The sequence below is a fragment of the Orycteropus afer genome, unplaced genomic scaffold (assembly GCF_000298275.1).
Source record: "Orycteropus afer afer isolate SDZICR_OR568_19922 unplaced genomic scaffold, OryAfe1.0 scaffold00010, whole genome shotgun sequence".
Taxonomy (NCBI): Eukaryota; Metazoa; Chordata; class Mammalia; order Tubulidentata; family Orycteropodidae; genus Orycteropus; species Orycteropus afer.
In genome coordinates, this window is record NW_006921597.1 from 22,365,889 (window position 1) to 22,387,988 (window position 22,100).

The 22,100-nt window shown below is 36.3% G+C and overlaps 1 protein-coding gene across 1 annotated transcript in view; it reads left to right on the plus strand.

Annotated features, from left to right (window-relative positions):
• Window positions 1-22,100, plus strand: part of VAV3 (vav guanine nucleotide exchange factor 3) — a 539,901-nt gene that overhangs the window by 400,416 nt on the left and 117,385 nt on the right. The window contains exon 19 of the mRNA XM_042782103.1: window positions 2,453-2,498. Within this exon, the coding sequence (XP_042638037.1) occupies window positions 2,453-2,498 (46 nt within the window). The remainder of the gene's footprint in view (window positions 1-2,452; window positions 2,499-22,100) is intronic.

Genomic DNA, 22,100 nt, shown 5'->3' on the forward strand with positions numbered 1-22,100 from the left:
TTTTTTTTTTTTTTAATTCTTAATTGCTCCTGATCATAGTTGATTCAACTCCCCAGCCTTCGTGTAGAAAACTTTCTCTTTTCAAGGTCATTCATTTTCATGACTTTCCAGAAGGAAAAACCTAGAACATAGGCAGTAGGGCAAAAACTTAATAGAATATTTTATACCTTATATGAATTTAAACATTCAAAATACCAGTGAAACAATTGATATTGGTATGATATACATGCACAGCATACTTGCATTAAAATGATAGGTAAAACATAGTCCACAGAGTTAATGAAAATGATAATAGTAGTATGCTGTCACTTCATAAAAGAAGCTCTGGTTAAAGCATTGGCTTACTAACCAAAAGGTTGGCAGTTTGAACTCACCAGCCACCAGAAGCAGTGTGCTTCTGAAAGATTTACAGCTTTGGAAATACCGTGGGGCAGTTCTACTCTGTTCTACAAGGTTGCTATTGTCAGAATCAATGCAATGCAGTGGGTTATGTTTTGTCACTTAATAATCCTTACCATGTGGCAGTAACTGTTCTAAGCATATAACATAATATGAACTAATGACTTCTCACTGCAAATCCGATCAGTTAAGTACTATTCTCATTTTCACTTTTTAAATGAGAAAACTGAGGCACAGAGACTTTAACCACTTGCTTAAGATCAAACAGGTGGCAAGTTTCAGAGTCTGAATTTCAACTGAGGCAGTCTTGATTTCAGAATTCATACTCTTAATAATTTCACCGTGCTGCCTAAAGTCAAGGTAATACATAGTTGCTCTTGAAATCAAGCATATTTTTTGTATTTTAAGTTTATTGCCTTTAAATTGTAATAATTGTTTAGAGACTGCACAAATAAAACCAAAAGGTTGGATTCTTGCCTTCCAAGCATTTCCATAATAGGAGATATAATAAGAGCAGTAGGAAGACAGCTTTTATTGTAAATTAAGAAGGTAGTGGGATGATGTAGGAAGCAACTAGTAGCAAAATACCAATCACTCTATGTTTTCCTGTTGGATATACTGTGTCAGTTGCATTGTTCAATGCCCCATCTATAGAAAGCTCCCAAAATTCTTTCTTTGAAGGCAGTTTGTTATAAGTTATCAGTAAAAATCTACAGCACGTCATGCTTCCCTTTCTTGTGTCTTGGTTCCCAAGGAGCGCAGAGCTACACTTTCTTCTCCTCACTCGTGACAGCTCTCTTCATACCAGCTTTTCTGGTACACCTATCTATCTTGTTCAACTAGCTTCAGTGCTGATTTTAATAATCCTGTTGAAACCCAGTGGGGTCACTATGAGTCGGAAAGGACTCAATGGCAGTGAATTGTTGTTGTTGTTGTTATTGGTCTTTTATGAATCCATTTTGAAAGTTGGGGTGAAAACAAAAATTATGTGTTAAAAATGTCTCCAATTTGCTTTCTACTTGAGAACCTTGAGTGAAAAGCCAGATAAGGCATTGAGGCCCTATGGAAGCCTGTAAGGCTCCATTTTGCCCATTTAACTTGTGAATGAAAATAACAGTAGCAAGAATCCTAAGAAAAATCCATGGCTAGTCTGTGCTTAAGAAAGCCAAGTATGCTCTGAACGAACTGTCCATAGAAAGGCACACCCAAACACACATAAAAAGAAAATTGCTTTTGTGAAAATCTGAATTATATGGTAGTTGTAGACTCAGCATTTCATCTGATTTTATAACAAAAAATAAAAAATAAAGTCCTTATTAACTCATGAGATTACCACAATTATTTATAGGCAGGAATGAATTAAACATTTGTGAAATTGAACATTTAACCATGCATTTTCCAAGATTTAAGATCTTTTTGTTTTGCATCTCCTCTATAAATTTCTACCATGTGGAATTTTTGTTATGGATTCCTTCCCTATAATAAGAATTCACTTTCATGGTTCACCAGCTGCCTTCCTGTTTGTTTCTTCAACTATTCAGATATAAGTGGTCCATAATTCAAGCACCATTGTCATTTAAGTGTTTATTAAAATCGGAGCTTGAAATTTTTGTATTGAGGTCATATACATTCTCTATTTTCTGATCTGTCAGACTCAATAATGACTGAGTTAGAGTTTTAGGAAATCAGTTTAGGACTATTGTCCATCCATACACCTTTGCTAAGAGCATTTTGCACACAAGAATGTCTGCTTGGGCTTTGTTCTCATATTCCCTGTAGTCACTGGGACTTAAAAAAAAAAAAGGAATCACAGTACCCAGAGATGGCAAATGAAAAGGTATTTCTTTCCCATGGTATTAAAAAAAAAAAAAATCAAATGTAATGAGGTTCAAGTAGAAGACTTGTTAGTGAAATAAAATAAAACATGTTTTGAGTAAGTCATATTTTTAATTTGAGAAAGTATAATATTCATTAACCTTCCCACATGTCAGGTTAATAAAGTTTGATACATCACCAACACATCTTTGTTTCACTGCTTTTCTTTTCTGTACAGAAACGGACCAATGGACTTCGAAGAACTCCCCGACAAATGGATCCAGGTATGTTTCTGATTATACAGTGTCTAAACAATCTTTGGGAGCTCTGGTAGCATAGTGCCTAAGGCATTTGACTGCTAACCAGGAGACTGGTGGTTCAAACCCACCAGCTACTCCTCGGAAGGAAGGTTGGGCAATCTACTTCTGTAGTGATACTGCCTCGGAAATCAAAGGAGGGGTTGCTAGTAGTTGGATCCAACTCAACGGCAGTGCGTAAACAAGCTTTGGTAGTGTAGTAGGTAAGGCATTTATTTGACTGCTAACCAGAAGGTCAGTTTCAAACCCACCAGCTTCAGGAAGAAGATGAGGCAGTCTACTTCCCTAAAGGTTTACAGCCTTGGAAACCGAGTGGGGGTCACTATGAGTCAGAATCGACTTGATGACAATGGATTTTTTGATATATTGCTTTCCATTATATCCCCAGCATCTAGTACTATGCTTGAGACATAGTATAAAGCTCAATAGATATGTGTTAAATGTTTGTTAAGGAGCCCTGGTGGCACAACAGTTAAGCACTTAGCTATTAACCAAAAGGTTAGTGGGTTGAACCCACCCAGTGGGTCCACAGGAGGAAGAGCTGGTGATCTATTCCTGTAAGATTACAGCCTAGGAAACCCTACGTAGCGGTTCTTCTCTGTTACATGGAGTCACTATGAGTCTTGACCAGCTGAGTGGTCGTGACAGTACATGATATTTGCTGTAGCTGATCAGGCATATTATTGGGTTTTTTTGCATGCAATTAGTGTATAATATGTGACCAGGAGCTTGTGGCCTAATGTGTAAATTATTCACCTGACAGTGCTTCCAAGGACAGGGTCACATGATGAAAAACCACCAGTACAGTACCCTTTTCCATAATGAGCCTGTTGTTTGCTTACTAAACAGCCTCAGGATAACTGGTTAATGCGAACATGTCTGACCCCTTCCCCTGCTCCCTCCCAAATCTGGAATGAAAAGTTGGGACTTATAAACTAGCATTTTCTAAAGGGCAGGGAGGAAGTAACCCGGACAATTTTGGTACCCTCTGCATTTGGGAATATACTTGTCTTCATCCTCAATCTATATTGTTTTATAACAGAAGTACAGATTTAAGGGCTTTGTGAACAAATGTCCTCTGTGGAGACTAGTTCTTTGCATGCAGAGAGCATTCAGTTGTTTTCTATTTAACATTGTGATATTTGCTCTGTTATTTTTGTATATTTATTTTTCATCTATTAAGCAGTGCCTTCCACAGTTTAATTACCAGAGGTTTGTTCTGTATTTGGTCATATGATTGTGGGTGAAAGGTATTCATGATTAAAGGATTCCAAATATATGAACTTGATAATAAATCAAACATAACATAAAATAACGAGTATCCTTGCTAGAAAGTAGTCTAGATTGTATGTTTTGTTTTCTTTTCATACCCAGTGTGCACCTCATTGTAAAGTTTAGCTTTCAGAGTGTTATGGCTTTTAACCAAAACCACACCCATGGTAGCCATGCCAGTTTATGAGCTGTTTGAGAAGATTTATAGGAGCTTTGTTGCCTCTGGCTAGAAATTGCCTCACTTAAATCCTGAGATCAGTTTAAATATTTTAACTACAGAACAAAATTGAAGCCTTTAAAAAGCAGAGGCTTTGGGTTACTTTTTAATAGCTATCACTTTCCCAAGACAATAACCTGTGTGGTATGTTTGTAAGAATATACAGAATTGTTTTTCATTGAAAACCAAAACAAGTCCACTGCCATTAAGCCAGTTCCGACTCACAGTGACCTTCTAGGACACTGTAGGACTCCTTGTTTCCAGAACTGCAAATCTGTACGGAAGCAGGCTATCTCACCTTTCTCCCATGGAGTGGCTGGTGGGTTTGAACCTCCAATCTTTTGGCTAGCAAACGAATGCTTTAGTGACTATGCCACCAGAGATCCTTGTTTTATATTAGGTGTAGTAAATTTATGATTGTGTTTCTCATTTTTCTTAATTTTTTTTGGAGGGGGAGTGGAAACACAGTTGATGATCTTGATGTTTACTGTTGTAGATGCTAATATGGTAACAGCTATTTTCCCCAAGCTGTGTTTTGGTGTTAGGCTGGAATTATGTGTTTAAGGTTGGTTGTTATTCACTTCTCTGCCTCTTTTAGCTGGTGGCTCTGGCATGGCAGGCACATTGCAAAGTTTTTTTGTTCAAAGTCAACCCTTTCTTGATGATAGTTTTGCTGAGTTCATCTGATATGTTATTGATTAGTAGATTTCTACACTTTCTACAGGAGATATTCCACCCCAAGATGTTTAAACAAGGGGTTAGTAAAATCGAGGCAGCCTCAGCCTGGACAAACTGCTGCCAAGGAGCATTATTTGTTATTAGTGCTTTTACCAAGGAAGTTCCTTCTTTTTTTTTTTTTCCCCCTCTTCTGGATAAGTTAGTTGACATCTCCGAATACTGATACACTGTCTACTTTCTAGGGATTCACTTAGGGTGGCATGTAGGAAAAATAAATAAATAAATAAACAATTTAGGAAGCCAGGTAACCATTTCATCAGTTCCAACTTTCAGACCCATGTACAAAAATAAGTTTCACATTTTTTTTTTCATTGACTTGCTTTGAAAAGTAAACTAATACACAGTTCTGTAGGGTTCCCACCCACTTAGTTTCCATCAAATTAATTCTGATTCTTGGTAACCCCATGTATTCCATAGGATTTTCAGTGACTTGATTTTTTAGAACTAGCTCACCAGGTCTTTCTTCCAAGACACCACTGGGGGAATCTGAACTTCCAACCTTTTGGTTTGCAACCAGGTATGTTAGCTATTTATATCACCCAGGCACTCCTCTGTGGGTCAAAAAAACAAAAAAAACAAAACTCACTGCCATCGACTTGGTTCTGACTCATAGCGACTCTTCCTTAGGTTTCCAAGGCGGTATCTCTACAGAAGTAGATTGCCCCGTCTTCCTTATGAGGAGTGGCTGGTAGGTTGGAACTGCCAGCCTTCTGGTTAGCAGTCAACTGCCTTAGACACTACGCCACTGTGGGTAGCAGGTTTAATAAATATGTGTTAAATGAATTAATGAATGCCTGTATGCTTTTTCTATGTGTTGGCTGTCTTGCTTTTCACATTCCTCCTGCTAACGAACTAATGGAACATGATATGGGGAGCGTGGCTTTGAGTTATGTGACCTGGGCTTGGGACTGGGCGTGACTATCGCTGTTTGACCTGCAACAAGTTACTTCATTTCTAGTTTATAAAAGACTAACATAGTATTTATGGTACAAAGTTGTTGTGAGGATTAAGTGAGTTAACATATATAAAGTACTAAGCAGCTGCCTACTAGGTAGTTAATGTCAGTGGTAGCAATTATTACAATAATTACTTTGTATTACAGCATAGGATTTAGCATTGGACATTTTGTCAGGAGTAGGAGTAGCGATAAGATTTGCCAGTCATTTCTTTGCAAAATAGCCTGAATTTAATGTTGACTTTTCCTTGATGCACATGCTTTCTAAGCAGTCATTTTCAGATTTGCCATTTTCAGAGTCCCTTTCTTACCTACCGGCTTTTGTGATCTTTTGCTCACCTTTATAATGTTTATGGTAAAATTAACAGTGTTTGTGATTGCAGTAAAGAAACAAAAAAGTCTCAAGGTTGAAAATGTATGCTGTGGAGTTCTATTTAAACACAAGAAAGACTTGTGTTGTAAGTTTGGATTGTGGTTCATTATCACATTTAAAACATTCATTCTTTATTAGTAATCTTTGCAGACAATATTTGCAAATGGCTTTGTTGTTTAGTTTATTTCTTGTTATTTTCTACTGTGTGATAAGAAATTTATCCATTTATAATCTTAAGTGCTTTTATGAATATAATAATGTGTTAGGTGCAAATTCTGGTAGCTTTTTTGGATTTCTTAAATATAGCAGGGTATTTTCATCAGTTTATACTTTTCTTCCTGAGACAGATGTTGGTATCAGGAAAATAACACTTGAAAGAGACAGATCAATTATTTCAGGAACATGGAGGTGCTAGGGCTTTTTCAAGAACATGAGATCATAAATTTCAAGAAAATCTGAGCACTGGTGCAATATTTTTTACCTAAAGTGGCACTCAAGGTCAAAGTTACCAATTAAATTTTAATATGAAGGCTTTAAAATTTTCCCTTTACCTAAGCATTGGAGAGACAAGATTTAGTTTGCTTATGGCAAATCTGTATACCAGAAAAGTTATTCTTTTAACCAAATAATTTGTTTTTAGACTATTGTAAAATTGTCTTATGTTTGTGGAACTCATAGCATCCTATACCTAAATCTGTCGTCACTAGCTTTAAAAAATTCAGACCACTGTTTTGTGTGCTGCCGAAAAATTAGAGGGACAAGATAGAAAGGGTTTAGGTAGCTTACTCCCTTTCTGATCAAAAGTTACTTGTGATTTGTGATAACTTTGAGTAGCACATGAATAGATACTGGTTAAACTGATTTTAGAAAAGAAATAAAAAGAGTCCTTTCTGAAAGATCTTGCTTCTCATGTGATCATTGTTTAACTCTGGATTACAAAGAAGTAAGTGCATGTGGCTTAAAAACACTGTCTTTTTTATTGAGAAGATGTTCTTTCACTGTTTCTTAGCTGAGGCATCTTCAGAGATGGTCACTTTCTCTTTCAGGTGGATAACATTAATATGTAATACCATTCCTATTTATTCTTGTATGGAGAAAGGAATTCAAGAAATCTTTCTTTCATTACTGACTTTGTGTTGTATATGACGTTAAGCACATGCAGTGCCTTTAAGTATAAAACATGAACCCTTTTGACAAAGAATTTATTTCCTAGAGAAGGAGTAGATATAGGTACAAAGTTTGGATTGCATAAATGCACACATATACATGACTATATACAAACACTTCAGTATCTGTTTTCTGTACACTGATCTAGTATGCTAAGGCATAGCATCATAAAGCAATTAGTAAATAGACTGTTAAACATAAAGATCTAATTATGTACTATGTGCAAAAAATGCAAAAGAAAGTAGAAAAGGGAGAAGTAAATTGTGAACTCAAATTGCTTTTAACCTGGGTTAAGTGTGTACATGTTTTCATTTATATAAATAAAAAATGTTCGTTTATGTATTGAATTATAATTTAATTCTCCTTAGTGTTTTAATTGCAAAAGATTGCTAAATTCATATGAGATTTCAACAAAATGGTTGCTTTCTTTTAGACTTGTTTTTAAACATAATATCAATTTACTCAATTGAAAAGTTTTATATTTCAGTCCCTAAATAGAAAATGATGAGAAAATGGGAACCTGGAATTTTTTTAAATGACTGGATTAAAAATACATTTTTTATGTTTTTGAGGAAGACATATGTATATTCTTGAAGATTTCGGTGAATGAGTTTTTGTCTGTAATAAATAAGTAATAAAGTTTCCATAGATTATAACATTTCCATATTAATCAGTCAAACCTACTTCTGCCTTTTATGTCACCTCCAAAACTAATTTCTCATCAAATATAAATCCTAATCTAAATATTGGGAACGTAATTGTGAATGTGTAAAAATATATTTCACATTGAAAGAATGAACTTGAAAAAACTGGGATAATGGAACCCAGTAATTAAGATTCATTGCAGAGAAATGAGAAATCCAAGCTGTGAATGAATGCTGGGGAGCATGCTCTGATTTTTAAAATAGCTGATTTCTTTTCAAGCCTCTTTTAAATTATGGGCCATAAGACTAGTTTTTCACTAAGGCAGTTGATCCCTTATAGTTATTTTCAGGACTACCTTTCTAATTCCCTTAACCATGATCACAGATTTCTGAAAATGGGCAGCATAGTTTCTTCCTGCATCTTTTTTTTGGTTTTGGGAGGATTTGTTTCACCCTTTAAAGGCTCATTCAGAGTTCACAAAGGATCACTGTTGCTCTCATCTGGCAGGTTTGTACAAGCCTGACAAAGTCAGTCTTTACAGAGCCTAGGTTCCTCCATGATAGGAACAAGGTGAAGTGACTACTGAAAGACATACACAAGGGTGTGCTTTGAGGTGGGAAACACAGCCTAAACAGTGTGATTATTTAAATAACAAAACATTTGGGATCTTATATACAGAACCTATTTCTATGTCATTTGTGACCTTCTAATTTATAAATTCTGCTACTGTGATTATATCTTTAGTAAATAAAATAATTATCAACTATCTCATTATTAAACATTTCTCACTTACAGCAATATTAAAAAATCTACTATCTGACTGTTTGGTAACATAAGTCTGGCAGTAGCAAGTGCCAAGGTGCACGGTGAAAGTAACGCTGGCTGTGATGGTTAAGATATGTGTCAGCTTAGCTGGGTCATGATTGTCAGTGGCTTAGCAGTTATGTAATGATGAAATCTGACAGTTATGTAATGATGAATTTTGTCAGTTATGTAATTTGGCAGTTATGTAATGATGTAGTCAGCCTCCATTTTGGATCTACTTTGTCATCCTCCATTTTTATATAATGCCAATTTTTGCATAATGACTTAGTGTTTGGAAACTAACCATGGTGATAAGTGAGGAATGTATGTATGTATCTATTAATATTTAGGAAAACTTCTGAAAAGGAAATCCTGAAGCTGGTGAATTTTTTTGAGAATTTCATTATTGTAGAAGATTCATTACTTTATAAACTTGGAAAATCAGGAATGGTATGGACTTCTTTAGCTATGTGTAGTTGAGTGGCCCATTAAAATGGATCTCATCTGAAGGCTTGATTAGAGAAGGATCCTCTTCTATGCTCACTTACTTCGTAGTTGGCAAGACTCAGTTCCTTCTGAGCTGTTGAACTGAGGGCCTCCATTCCTAGATGGTTGTTGGCTACCAGCTTGTCTTCCTGTCCTTTGTGTGTGGTCTGCCCTGCATGCCCACTTACTTCCTCAAACTGTGCAAGCCAAGAAGGTGATAGAGTCTGCTAGCAAGACAGAAAATAAAGCCTCAAATAATATAAGCACAGAAGTGACATCCTATCACCTTTGCGGCATTTTATTGACTAGAAACAAGTCATAAGACCTGCTTATATTCATCTGAGGGTATTAAATGAGCATGTGAACACTGGAACTATGTGCTGTGGATTAAATGTGTTCCCCCATTATGTTAAAGTCCTAAGCCCTATACCTGTAAATATGCACTAGTACGAAAAGAGAAGTTTTCTTATGTTAATGACGTCATACCAGCCTAGGGTAGGTATTAAAATAATTCCTTCTGAATGGTGACTTTTAAAAGGAAAAGAATACACACACACACACACACACACGTGTGCTCTCTTCTCTCTCTCTCTCTCTCTCTCTCTCTCTCTCTCTCTTCTCTCTCTATCTCATACAAGGGGAAGAGACATAATAGGAAAAACATGTTAGGAAATATCTTCAAGGAATGCCAAGGAACCTCAGGGCTTCTGACAAGCTCTAAGAGATTAACCAATTTGCCCAAGGTCGCACAGTACCTGGTGGGTTACATGACTTAATTTGCAGTGTGTTTGGCTCCAAAGACCTCATTCTTCTAGGAAACTTTTTTGAATCTTACTTATGCCAAGCTTTGAACAGAGGGAAGTTTATTTCCTAAGGTTTAGCTGCATAAACAATACAGTGTAAATTATCTGTGGGATATGGCCTGTTTTGCAGAGTTCATTAGTGGCTGCTGTTACCCACCATATTTATGGGTGATTTTATTTTATGCATTGTTAATTTAAAAATGTTAATCTGAAAATGCTATAGTATTTCAGTTAATTTGGACGATTAAATCTTAACACCAGAAGATTCCCTAGCAGAAGATAAGGCAGCTAATTAGAGGCTTCTGAAACAAACAACTGTAGACACTGGCACTGTGACATGCTGTGTGGATGACACCCAACAGAACTCACTCTGCCTCACAGTCCTAAAATGAAGAGTAATTCCTGGCAATCTAAATATTAAACTTGCCTGCAGTTGAATTTTTTTAAAACCATTTTGAGGAGTTAACTGTTTAAATTAATGTATAATTGTGGACTAGTGTGCAGTTCTGGAAAACTGTCTCCAGATTATTTTGGAATGTTCTATTTTCTATAACAATAGCAATGACAAGTAATAATACATATTGTTGTAAAAGTACTTTTCATGGCATTTATGGTATTTTGTACTTTTAATATAAGTGTTTTGATTTTTTTCTGAATTCAAAGGTAAGACAGTACATAGTTTTTTTAATAATACTTTCTTTTATAAATTAAATTTTTTTAATTTAAAATGTTAGAATAACCATTTTAGAACTTAAAAATTCAGAAAAATATAAGGAAATAGAAAAAGTTCCCACTAGACAAATTTCCTGCCATCTCCTCCCTCTTGGAATAGCCCTTTACCCTTTTCTTTTGTGATATATTTTTTTCTAGTACTATTTGCCTTTGTGCAAAGACATGTGTTTATAAAATATCTGTGTTTGCAGCTTGGTATCTGCTGTTATCACTTGACTTTATGATAAAACTTCATTTTATCATTTTATTTGTTTGTTCAACATTTTGAACAACATGTTGAATATGTGTTAAATTTACAAGGATAAAGATATATTTTTCCTCTAAGAACATACATGGTCATGGACCATTGGTAATCATATGAGAGCTGTGATCAGAAAAGTACAGGGAACTGTGCTTAAAAAAAATCTCTACGTGACACATAAAGGGCCATGGAAGAAAGGCCTGATAATATGCTTCTACAAAGATTACAGTCAAGACAAGTCCTATGGAGCATAGTTCTGCTCTGTAGCACTCAGGGTTACCATGAGTCGGAATCAACTCGACAGCAATGGGCATTTTTATTTCGTTTTTAATACTCAAAATGGGCACCTACCTTAGATATGTGGACATCAGGGAATCTGTCTAAATGGAAACCTGAATGATGGACAGAATATGAATGGATCCAAGAGTGTTGTAGGCACAGGGAAACACACTGGCAGAGTATGGGGCTGGAGAAAGCCCAGAATGGCTAGAGTTTGAAAGGCAGGGCTGGGAATGATGGCAACAGACAGGAACCAAAGCAACATCTTTGTAATCCATGTCAAGAAGTTTGACCTTGTTATTCTGAAGAAGTGAAATGAAGTGAGTGAGCCTTCAGAGGGTTTTAATCAAAGGAATGACATGGTCAGCTAGCACTTATTTAAAAGATTATCTTAGCCATACTGTGAAGACTATCTTGGATCATTAAATAATCTTCAAAAAAATATGAAGTGGTTTTTGCATCATTTATTATTGGGTATTGATCTTTCTAATTCCCATTACTATGAAAAAATACTACTTTGAGTAACATCTAGGCATGAGTATTTTTGCTCAAATGTCTGCTTATTATTTGAGAACAGAATCATAGAAGTTGTTTTTCTGGGTCAAAGCATATGCATTCCTGAGATTCTGTTATGTATTTCTGGCCAAATTATCTTTTACTAATACTACAATGAATTATATCGCCACATTGTTGATATATGAGACAATGTCCTTCTGTGTGCTTACCAACACGTATTATTCTCTTTAAGTCATTTGACAGGAAAAGAATAATATCTAATAATGTACCTGATTTATAGTGGGATTGATTATTTTAATGTTCATGGCTATTTGTGTTGTTCTTGTGTGGATTATTTTTATACCTTACCATTTTGGCTTGTTAAGACTTTAGAGTTTTTGTAAATGACTTTTAAAGCTATTTACATATTAATGGCATCAACCTTATATTTACTGCAAGTATTTTTCTGGCTTAATTTTTAATTGTTTCTACATAAAGTTTTAAATCTTCACATGAAAGTTATTGATATTTTACTCTGTGATCGCATTTCTAATTAGAAAGTGCTCTCCTCTTAGTTCTATTAAATACTTCTAGTCTTATTTAATTCATTTAGCATTTGAGTCATGCCATTTAACTTACTTTTACTTAAGTCATAAATTAAAATTCTGAGGGCAGTACCAAAATATACATAAAAATATTTTTAAAGACATATGTTGCAATATTTTACAAAATTTAAATTGGTCTTTTTATATTTTGATTTAAAGCCACATTATATTGTTTACTTTTTTGTGCTCTATTGTAATATACACCTGGTTTACTCAGATCGTAAGTTACCTTGTGCAAAAGCTATCACAGTATTTGTCCAGTTACATAGATATTAAGTAACATTTTGAACAAATACTAGTATTCAGTATTGAAATAATAAGGTTTTTTTGTTTGTAAGATATGATTGACTAGGCTAACCTTCCTCAAGGATATTTGAAAGTAGGAGAAAAACATTTTGAGACTGTTCATCTGAGTTCAGATTCCCTCCCTCCCTCTCTTTTCCCTGTAAAAATATATTATCTTTAATTTTACAAACATCTTCTCATCTTAATTTACTCAGCTGTCCCTAGAGCTGAGACACGACATATTATTTTTAAAGAGCTTGGCTCTACTAATTTTTCATTAAAGTAAGAAAATTTCAACTTCCTTATTTGAAATATGTTGTAGATATATCCTCATTTCAAAAACAAAGTGAAATGCTATGCTCTAGAGTTCTGCTTTGGGAAGTTTTATGTATTGCTAGGAAAACATTAGGTGTTTAATAAGTAGCCTTTCTTGGGAAGCTGGTTGTAAGCAGGGGAAATAATAATTTTAGTTTCCTGCCTGGTGCGTTCCTTCTGAAAATCCATTCACGGAACAGACCTCTGGTTACCATTAGTTTTGCTCAGTAGCTTCCTACAATTTTTAATGACCCAAAGAAATCATATAATATCTTCAGTTCAGGGCAGAACTTTCCATTTTGGGATTAAAAATTATCCTTTCAACTTGTTTAGACTACATCAACAGATGTTGATTATCTATCTAATAGATAGATGAAAGGTGAAAATATTCATATAGTTCTCCTTCATCACCCACCATTGTATTGCTAATATTAAATTGTTTAACTCCTAAAGGAAGAAATTTGCCATTTAGAAAATGTAATGCCATGCTTTGAGGAGCCCATATTTAAATTCTTGTGCATCTACCATTTAAATTCAAGAAGTATCCAAGAACAGGATCTGGCCAATGGTTTTGAGAAAATGAAATGGCACCACCTTCTTGGAATCTCAAACTGTTCAAGGATATTTTTTTCTAGCAAAACAGGAAGAACTTGGGAAAAAAAACATATGGAGTCAGGTTGAGCATATGATGTATTTTCAACTTGAATCGGCACTTTACTCATATTTGTAGTGTGACTTGAAATTAATTTTGGTGAAGCATTTAGATTTGAGAGAGAAAAAATCCCTATCTGGGACTAAATCAACATCTGTGGCATCTCATTAATCACTGCCTTGTGTAACCACTTTTCCCACCTAAAGAGAAGCTACTGGGATGAGAAAAGTTTATAATATTAATGCCAAGTGCAGATCTTGCTTCTCCAAAAAGAAGTTCATTAATCATCATCGAAGCACAAGAGCAAACAGACTTCATGTCTTTTGCCAATTTTTTTTCAATAACATTTCTGAAAGGCAAAGAAAAAAAAAACCTTTTTTCTCTTCACTTGAAATGCTTTTAATTTGGCTGTTATTTAATTTGTGATAATGTTATGTAAATTTTACATAGTCTCAGAACGCTCCTTGCGAAGTATATAGCAGTAGGGCATATTGGTTAAGAGTTTAGGCCCCCAGATCAGAGGGACCTGGGTACAAGCCCTTGGCTCTGTTACTTCATAACTGTATGATCATATTATATTGCAACTCTAGATGCAGTACATGGTGCAGAATAACTGGCCAATAATTGGCAGTAGTGGGAATTCTTAACATTCATTGGGAGAAAGCAGGATGGGTTTCAAACATGTAAACTATGTTTGAAAACATGGGTTGCAACTCAGACTTCTATTTAAATTTTTGAACAAGTTAAAGAAGCCTCAGTTTCTCATCTATCAAGTGGGAATGAAAATATTTGCCCTACCTGTAATCACAAAGGAGCTTTGGTGGCACAGTGGTTAAAGTACTCAGCTGCTACTGGAAAAGTCAGTGGTTTGAACCCCACCACCACTCCATAGTAGAACAGACCTGGTGGTCTGCTTCCATAAAGATTACAGCCCAGGAAACTCTATGGGGCAGCTGTACTCTTACAGTGGGTCACTCTGAGTAGGCATCTACTCAAAAACACATAACAACTATATCACAGGATTTCTGATTGGCAGAAATGAAATAATGCCTTAAATGAGCTAGAAAACGGAACCTTTGGCAGACATACAGACTCATGTAATAAAATTGTTTTAAAAATACCATGTCATGAAATAGTCATCATTTTGCCATATCTCCTTGTTTCTCCATGGTAGAATCATATTGAGAATTAGTGGTTTTGATTAAATTTTAGGTCAGCCTTATGCTTATTACATATTCTTTGCAGTTTTCTCTTCCTACCGTTTACTGGGAATTTGCTCACTCTTTGTAACTATATATTTATAGCTTTTCTTCCAGCTAATTTACAAATAAGTGAAATTCATAAGTAACACAGCACATTTAGGAAAACAGAAGCACCTCCTCAAAGGATAACAGTTAAAAAAACAAACAAGCAAAAAGCTTGCTGTGCAAGAAGAGGTGACTTCAGTCTACCTTTGTTTAAGCCTGTCAGCTCCCAAGTAGCAGAGGTAGGATTGGACCCAGAGTGAAATTTTCAAGCAGTTCTGGAAACATATTGAAGTCTTAGTTATCCCTATTAGAAGACTTGCCCTTTCCTGTTCATGTCTTTATTTCTGTGGCCTCTGCTATTAGCAGTATTGTTAAAAGGCAACAGAAGAACCAAAATCTCTAAGGACGTGGTTGAATATGTAGCCATGTTTGTTTGTTTTTTTTTAAATCACAAGAGACAGTCAGGGTTAGTGTCCAGCAACAATAGATAGAGTAGAAACTTTGTCTTCCTTTAAACAGTAAAGGATAAAGGAGATCATTAGGAACATGTAGCAAGGCTTAGTTAATTTTTTAAGTCAAAGTAGATGTGAGAGACAAGATTGAGCCCAGCAGAATAGTAGGAGGTTTTGTAAGGTGAAACAGAATTAAAGTACAGGCAAGAATTTTTCTATCTTCAATTCTAAAGAACTCTGGCCTAATGTGTCTGTCTCTTTCCCCTGTGCTCTTGACCTTATCAGCTCTTAACTTTCTCCCTGGGGCATTTTCTCTGCTTACTCAGCACTGACTCCCTCAGAAATCTTGAGCCCCACACCCTTGTTGAGAAAGAGTTGGAGACAATTCAAATAAACATGTTGAAATAAGTAGCTTGGGAACTAACTGTTACAGGATGCTTCTGTAATAAAAGACTGCCAACTAGAAGCCAGAATAAAGTAAAATTCCATTTAACGTGTGGCAGTCCAAATTGTAGGTTTCACTTAAAAATATAAAGTTAATTTACCACTTGTTGTGGAATTGATCCCAACTGATGGCAACCCCATATATCTCAGAGTAGAACTGAGCTTCATAAGGTTTTCAGTGGCCGTTTTTGTTTTTGTTTGTTTATTTAAGTAGGTTGCTAGGCCTTTTTTCTGTGGATTTGAACTTCCAACCTTTGGGCCAGCAGCCGAACATGTTAACCATTTGTACCACTCGAGGACTCCAAAGTAATATTAAGTCTTAGAAATTCCTACTGAATCATCTATGTTCCTTTGAGAGTAATTTTTTCTAGAATTGTCATTTTCCTTTTTTCCAGGCTGCACCAACATATGCTGAGTGAGCTCTTCCTCTTCTCACTACGATGTAAAAAAGTTGTATTTGCTTACCATGGATTTCGTTGGATGCTACTACTGTGAATTTTTACATGTGCAGTGTATAAATCTATTAATTTGTTGGTCAAATAACTTGTTGTTGTTATGTGCCATCAAGTCGGACTCAACTCATAGCGACCCCTCCTTGGGTTTCCGAGGCAGTATCACTACAGAAGTAGATTGCCCCATCTTCCTTCCAAGGAGTGGCTGGTGGGTTTGAACCACCAGCCTTCTGGTTAGCAGTCAGATGCCTTAGGCACTATGCCACCAGAGCTCCTGGTTGAATAACTATTTAACTCAGTTAAATATTAGAATGATGTGGATTCATGGACTAGAAGTTTTACATTTTATTTTTTAATTCTCAAAACAAAACCTCTGAGATAGATATTATGCCCATTTTACATAAATGAAGAAGCTATACAGAGTTTAAGGCTTATATTCAAGTTCACGTGGTTAACTAAAACTGCATAAAGATTTTCATGTATGTATGCCATACCCAGAAAAAGCATGAAATATTTTTAACTAATTTATCAGAGGTCTACATTGCAGCCAGCGTGGCCTCGGCCATGATCACACCAGACACTCAGGAGAAGGAAGGAGTGAGCAAGTTGGGCAAAGGAAAAAAATCCTGGTCAGATTGAAGAAGGAAAACACTTTTAATTGCTAATCTCAGATGGAGGGAGCAATCCAGGCCTTGATGTCAGTCACAGTTGCTAGGCAGGGAGAGTTCTTGCTGTAATGTGAATCTTGGAGTTCTTGATGAGAGAGGGCTACCTGAGGTGACTGGACAGCCTGGGAAAGGGCTAGAGGTTGGATAGCAGTGTTGCCATCATTTAACAGAGGATGAAGGGCTGCAGATGGGCAAGGAGGTGACAAGAAGACACTCTAGTTAACTTCTCAGGCCCCTCAGGCATTGGGTCACTATGATTTTAGGCAAGGAAGGAATCTCATGCCACACAGCATTCTAGATCTTTTATGACTGTGTCTTTGCTTTGATTTTAAGGTGATTAGATAATAAAATTATAGCAAAATAATCAGGAAATTGATATTTTGATAAGTGATAAGTGATGCTCCTGTTTATTGTTTATACTCTTTTCACTTAATGGCTGCATTTGGATTTGTGTAGAAAATAGTTCATGATTTTTCTATTTCAAATCATTTGTAGAAGTTGATTATGATTTTCACTCTTGTGAGTTATTGTTGGTCATGTGCATGTATAATAATAACTTAATCTGACAGTCTATTGGGAGCTCTGGTGGTATAGTGCCTAAGGCATTTGACTGCTAACCAGAAGGCTGGTGGTTCAAACCCACCAGCCACTCCTCAGAAGGAAGGTTGGGCAATCTACTTCCATAGTGATACTGCCTGGGAAGCCCAAGGAGGGGTCACTATGAGTCGGATCTGACTCAATGGCAGTGAGTTTGGTTTGGGTTTGGTAAGAGTCTGTCAGGGTCTCAATCCTCAATTATGGCAATATCCCTTATGATACATCTGTTTACACAGGTTATGTGAAAATTACATCTAATGTCCCAGGCAAATGTGGAGAACTGGTTGGATGGTATTTCCTGCATTATTACCTCATCCCAGGAGATGCTGCAAAGTGCAATGTGTGGGAGGCCACGCGATATAAGTGCTTAAGAAATTAGGACTAAATGCTTAGCTGTGTCACTTAGTGGTGCACCATTGGGAAGCTAGTGAACCTCTTTTGCCTTAGTCCATTCTCTGATAAGTGGGAGTGATACTGGTACCCAACTTTCAGAATTGCTTTTTGTGGGTTAACTGAGCTATAAATTTATTAAGTGGTCACTACTGCCATCACCATCATCACTACCATCATTAGGATCCTGGATCAGGGCAGGTATGGACGGTAAAGACTCCTGAGGCTGGTGGTGATGCTATCCCATTGGAGGAGCTAGCTCACACATGTTTTGCTTATAATGCTTTTGTGGAAAATAACGGTACACAGACTCTAAAAGTAGACTAGTTGGATTTGAGCCTCATCTCTGTTACTTATCAGCTTTATGACCTTGCACAAGTCACTTAACCCCTCTGTGCCTTAACTTTCTCTTCTTTAAAATGAGAATCATAATAAGGTATCTTTCATAGGGTTGTCATGAGGTTCAATAAAGTTGATATGTGGTAAGCTCTTAAAACCAAATTTGGAACATGATAAGTGCTATATGTGTAAGGTAGTGTCAGTCTTTTAAAAGTAAAATATTATCTAGAGGTAATGTATGTGTGTCATACATTCAGAAGTATGTATGACATTGGGTCATACATACAGATAATTATAATACATAAAAGATTGATATTAATATTTAAAGAGAGCTGAAAATACGCTGAGCAGTTAGCTTGACCACCTTATTGAGCAGTGGGAGCTAAACTAGTGGTTTCTAGATTGACTTAACACTTCACAGGGCAGTTGGTAGGAGTTTCAGCCCATAAATTTAAGAGTGCAAGAAACAAGCCATCCTTTATTTGCTTTAAATCTACTTAATTCCAACTTTTAGCCCTTATCCCACCCTTGATGTCTGAAGAGTATTTCTGTCCTATACAGGGACTGAGCAGTGTCTGACCAGGAGAGTGTCTGTCTGGAGACCTGGAGTCCATCCTCCTTAGGTACTGATATAGTCATTCCCTTTGAAGGAGTACTGTCTCTACAGAGAAACTGTAGAGTAGTAAGAAGTTCTTGGGTAATCTAGTACCCGCAATCCTCTGTCCTCATCTCCATCTGGGGCAGTCTCCTCTGTCCTGTCTTGGTCCTCTCAAAGGTTGACCATTCTTTTCCTTCCCCTCTGGGACTCCATCAGTGAGTTTAGGTTTTCGAAAAGGCAGAGAGAATTTGTGACTTCTGTAACTTTTGCCCTCTACCCTGCAAAGCTCCTCAAGAAAAGGAAATAAAGAATTTAGCTACCTGCTTTTTTAAAAAAATATATATAGAGAGAGAGAGAGAAAATACTAGGGAAATGCATACAAATTAATTGTAACAAATTCTTTTGATATAGAAACAAAAGAGGGGGAAGCCAGGAGCAACAGTGATCTATTGTGCTGCCTCTTAAAATAGCAGCATCTCTCAAGGCATCATGGATTCACTCCCTTTGTGTGTGGCCACCACAGTCCTAGAAATCTATACATCTCTTTTCAAAATGACAGACACTGCCTGGCTTGAGATTATTTTTGTATTTTCCAAGGGCTTGTGTTTTACGAAATAAAGAATTAACTCTTATCTTTTCTCTCCTCAAGAATAAGCTCCTTATTTGTTATTCTTGACTACTTAGTGTGACTTTGGTAAGTGATTTAACTTTTCTGGGCATTATTTTACTCTTGGAAACTGATGGATTGGATTTGTTGATTTCGAATGCCCTTGAGCCCTGATGTTGTGGTAGTTAAGCACTTGACTGCTAATCAGAAGGCTAGCAGTTCAAACCCACCAGCCCCTCCATGGGAGAAAGATGTGTCAGTCTGCTTCTGTAAAGATTACAGCCTTGGAAACTTTATGGGGCATCTATTTCTATCCTGTGGGGTTTCTATAAGTTGAAATTGATGGCAATGGGTTTGAATGCCCTTGACCTTCTCATAAGATTTGAGAATTGTGGCTATTGAGGTATGTGCTTTATCTCCCTTTCAAGCCTGATAGCTCCTTTGCAGGGAAGCACCTGCTCTTTTATCTTTACTGTACCCAGATAGCTTTGGTACAGGCCCCTTTGCACAAAATAAAGTGTTTAGTAGTGGTGGACCAGAAAGAGTGGGTATGGTAGGAGTGGTTTGCCCCAGTGTTGTGGAGTACTATTTTTATTACTGACTTTGTTTAGAATTGCTAGCCTATAATGATAAGAAAAATCAAACCGACTTTTCACTCACTTTTATTATTATTTGTCTGGCCTGTTGTGGACTGTTCTTGCCCTTCTGCTCCTTCTAAGTCCCTCCCCCACCACACCCCTCTACTGGTTTTTAGTAAATTATTATTCAATTTATTGGCTGGCTAATACAGTAGTCTCTTAACTGCTTGTCTTCCTTCCAATCTTAACTTTACTGTGGCTTTCACACTATAAGGAGCTTTGGTGAAGTTCTGGTGCTATAGTGGTTAAAGCCTTTGGCTGCCAACCAAAAGGTCAATGATTCAAACTCACCAGCCACTCTGCTGAAGAAAGATGAGGTAGTCTGCTTCCATAAAGATTTACAGCCTCAGAAATACACTGGTGGTCGCTATGAGTCAGAATCAACTCAATGGCAGTGAGTTTTGTTTGTTTTGTTTTTTTCTATAGTATGAGAACTGAAAGGAGTTTTTCATAACATAAGAAGACCCTAAAGGAGAAGAGGGCCCCTCCTACCTAAAACTTTTCTGTCTGTCATCAGAGCCAGTCAACAATATATTAAATACATAAGTCTCAAGGGATCTGGTTCGTATCTAACTTACACTTCCTCCTCTGCTTTTCTGCAGTGGCAGAGATCTGGTCATTCCCCACAGACACTGAATTCTTTCTTGCCTCTCTACTGTGGCTCTTGCTCTTGCTTCTGGTTCAGATAGAAGCTTATCCCACTTTGTTATCTGATTAACTCCTGTTCATTTATCTATCATCCATCCACCTAAACTCAGTTCAAATCTTCCCTGTTTCAAGAAACCCACCTTAGAGTTCACCACATCTGAAGTACTATATGGGTTCCACTCCCATAATACCACTGCCATAGTATTTGTAAATAAGCAAATTTTAAATGAAAGGTTTTTGAAAATGATCTGGGTCCATCTCAACTTTCTATACATTTTTTATAAATGCCTTAAAAGCTAGAGCCTCATTTCTGTATAGTTATTCCCATAGTATCTGGAATATATTTGGCACTCAGTAAATCTATATTAAATTGAATTGTAAACCCAACTTTATAAAATGAAACACTGGTTTCTGATGTGCAAATCCTCTAACCTCTTTAAAAAGTTGATGTATGTTTTTCCTTTATATACTTGGAAAATAGTTTTCTATTATGACCACTATTTTCTTTTTCATTATGGTGAATATATATATGTAACAAAACATTTGCCATTTTCAGCACTCTTCACATGTTCAGTTCATTGACAATTATGTTTCTCATGTGTTTGGCCATTATTCTTATCATTTTCCAAATTTTACCATCACCCTTAACAGAAGTTCAGTGTGTTATTTGCTGACTTTTCAAATTACCCACCCACTGCTGTCAGGTCGGATCTGACTCACAGTGACCCCTCTTTGGGTTTCTGAGACAGTATCACTACAGAAGTAGATTGCCTAATCTTCCTTCCAAGGAGTGGCTGGTAGGTTTGAACTGCCACCCTTCCGGTTAGCAGTCAAATGCTTTTCAAATTAGTATGTGTAAACCATTTTAAAAGTATTACATTTGACTTTTGGTGAGTCCTTACTACTGTTGTTCATTTTTCTCCAGATCGTAAGAACAATGAATAAAAGATTTCATACCCACAGCAATATAGAATTTACACATGTTTATAAAGTGATGTTTTGATAAGTTTTGCAAGAATCTTCAAGTGAGAACCATTTATCTCTAATATCAACCACTCAGAGCCAAATTGGAACAATAGGAGTTTCATTTAGCATCCATAATAGCTGCAATAGAATATCACTATGACACCATTTGCTGGCCTTATAGCAGGGAATTGGCTGGTAGAGAAAGTCAAGGTAATCAGATTTTTCAGCAGAGCTAGAATGCTGAGAATACTCACAAACTCTTGATTTTGCAAATTGACTTTCTTTTTTAAGCTCTAACTACTTTATTGACAATTATCTTAAATCATGTTTCATGTAAGACTGTCTGATACATTCTTCTAGCTTTAATGTGTGTTTGGTGAAAGAGGAGTTTATAAAGTCTTTTTTTTTTTTTTTACTATATTTATGTTCAACTCAGATCTACCTGTTGTTGTTGTTGTT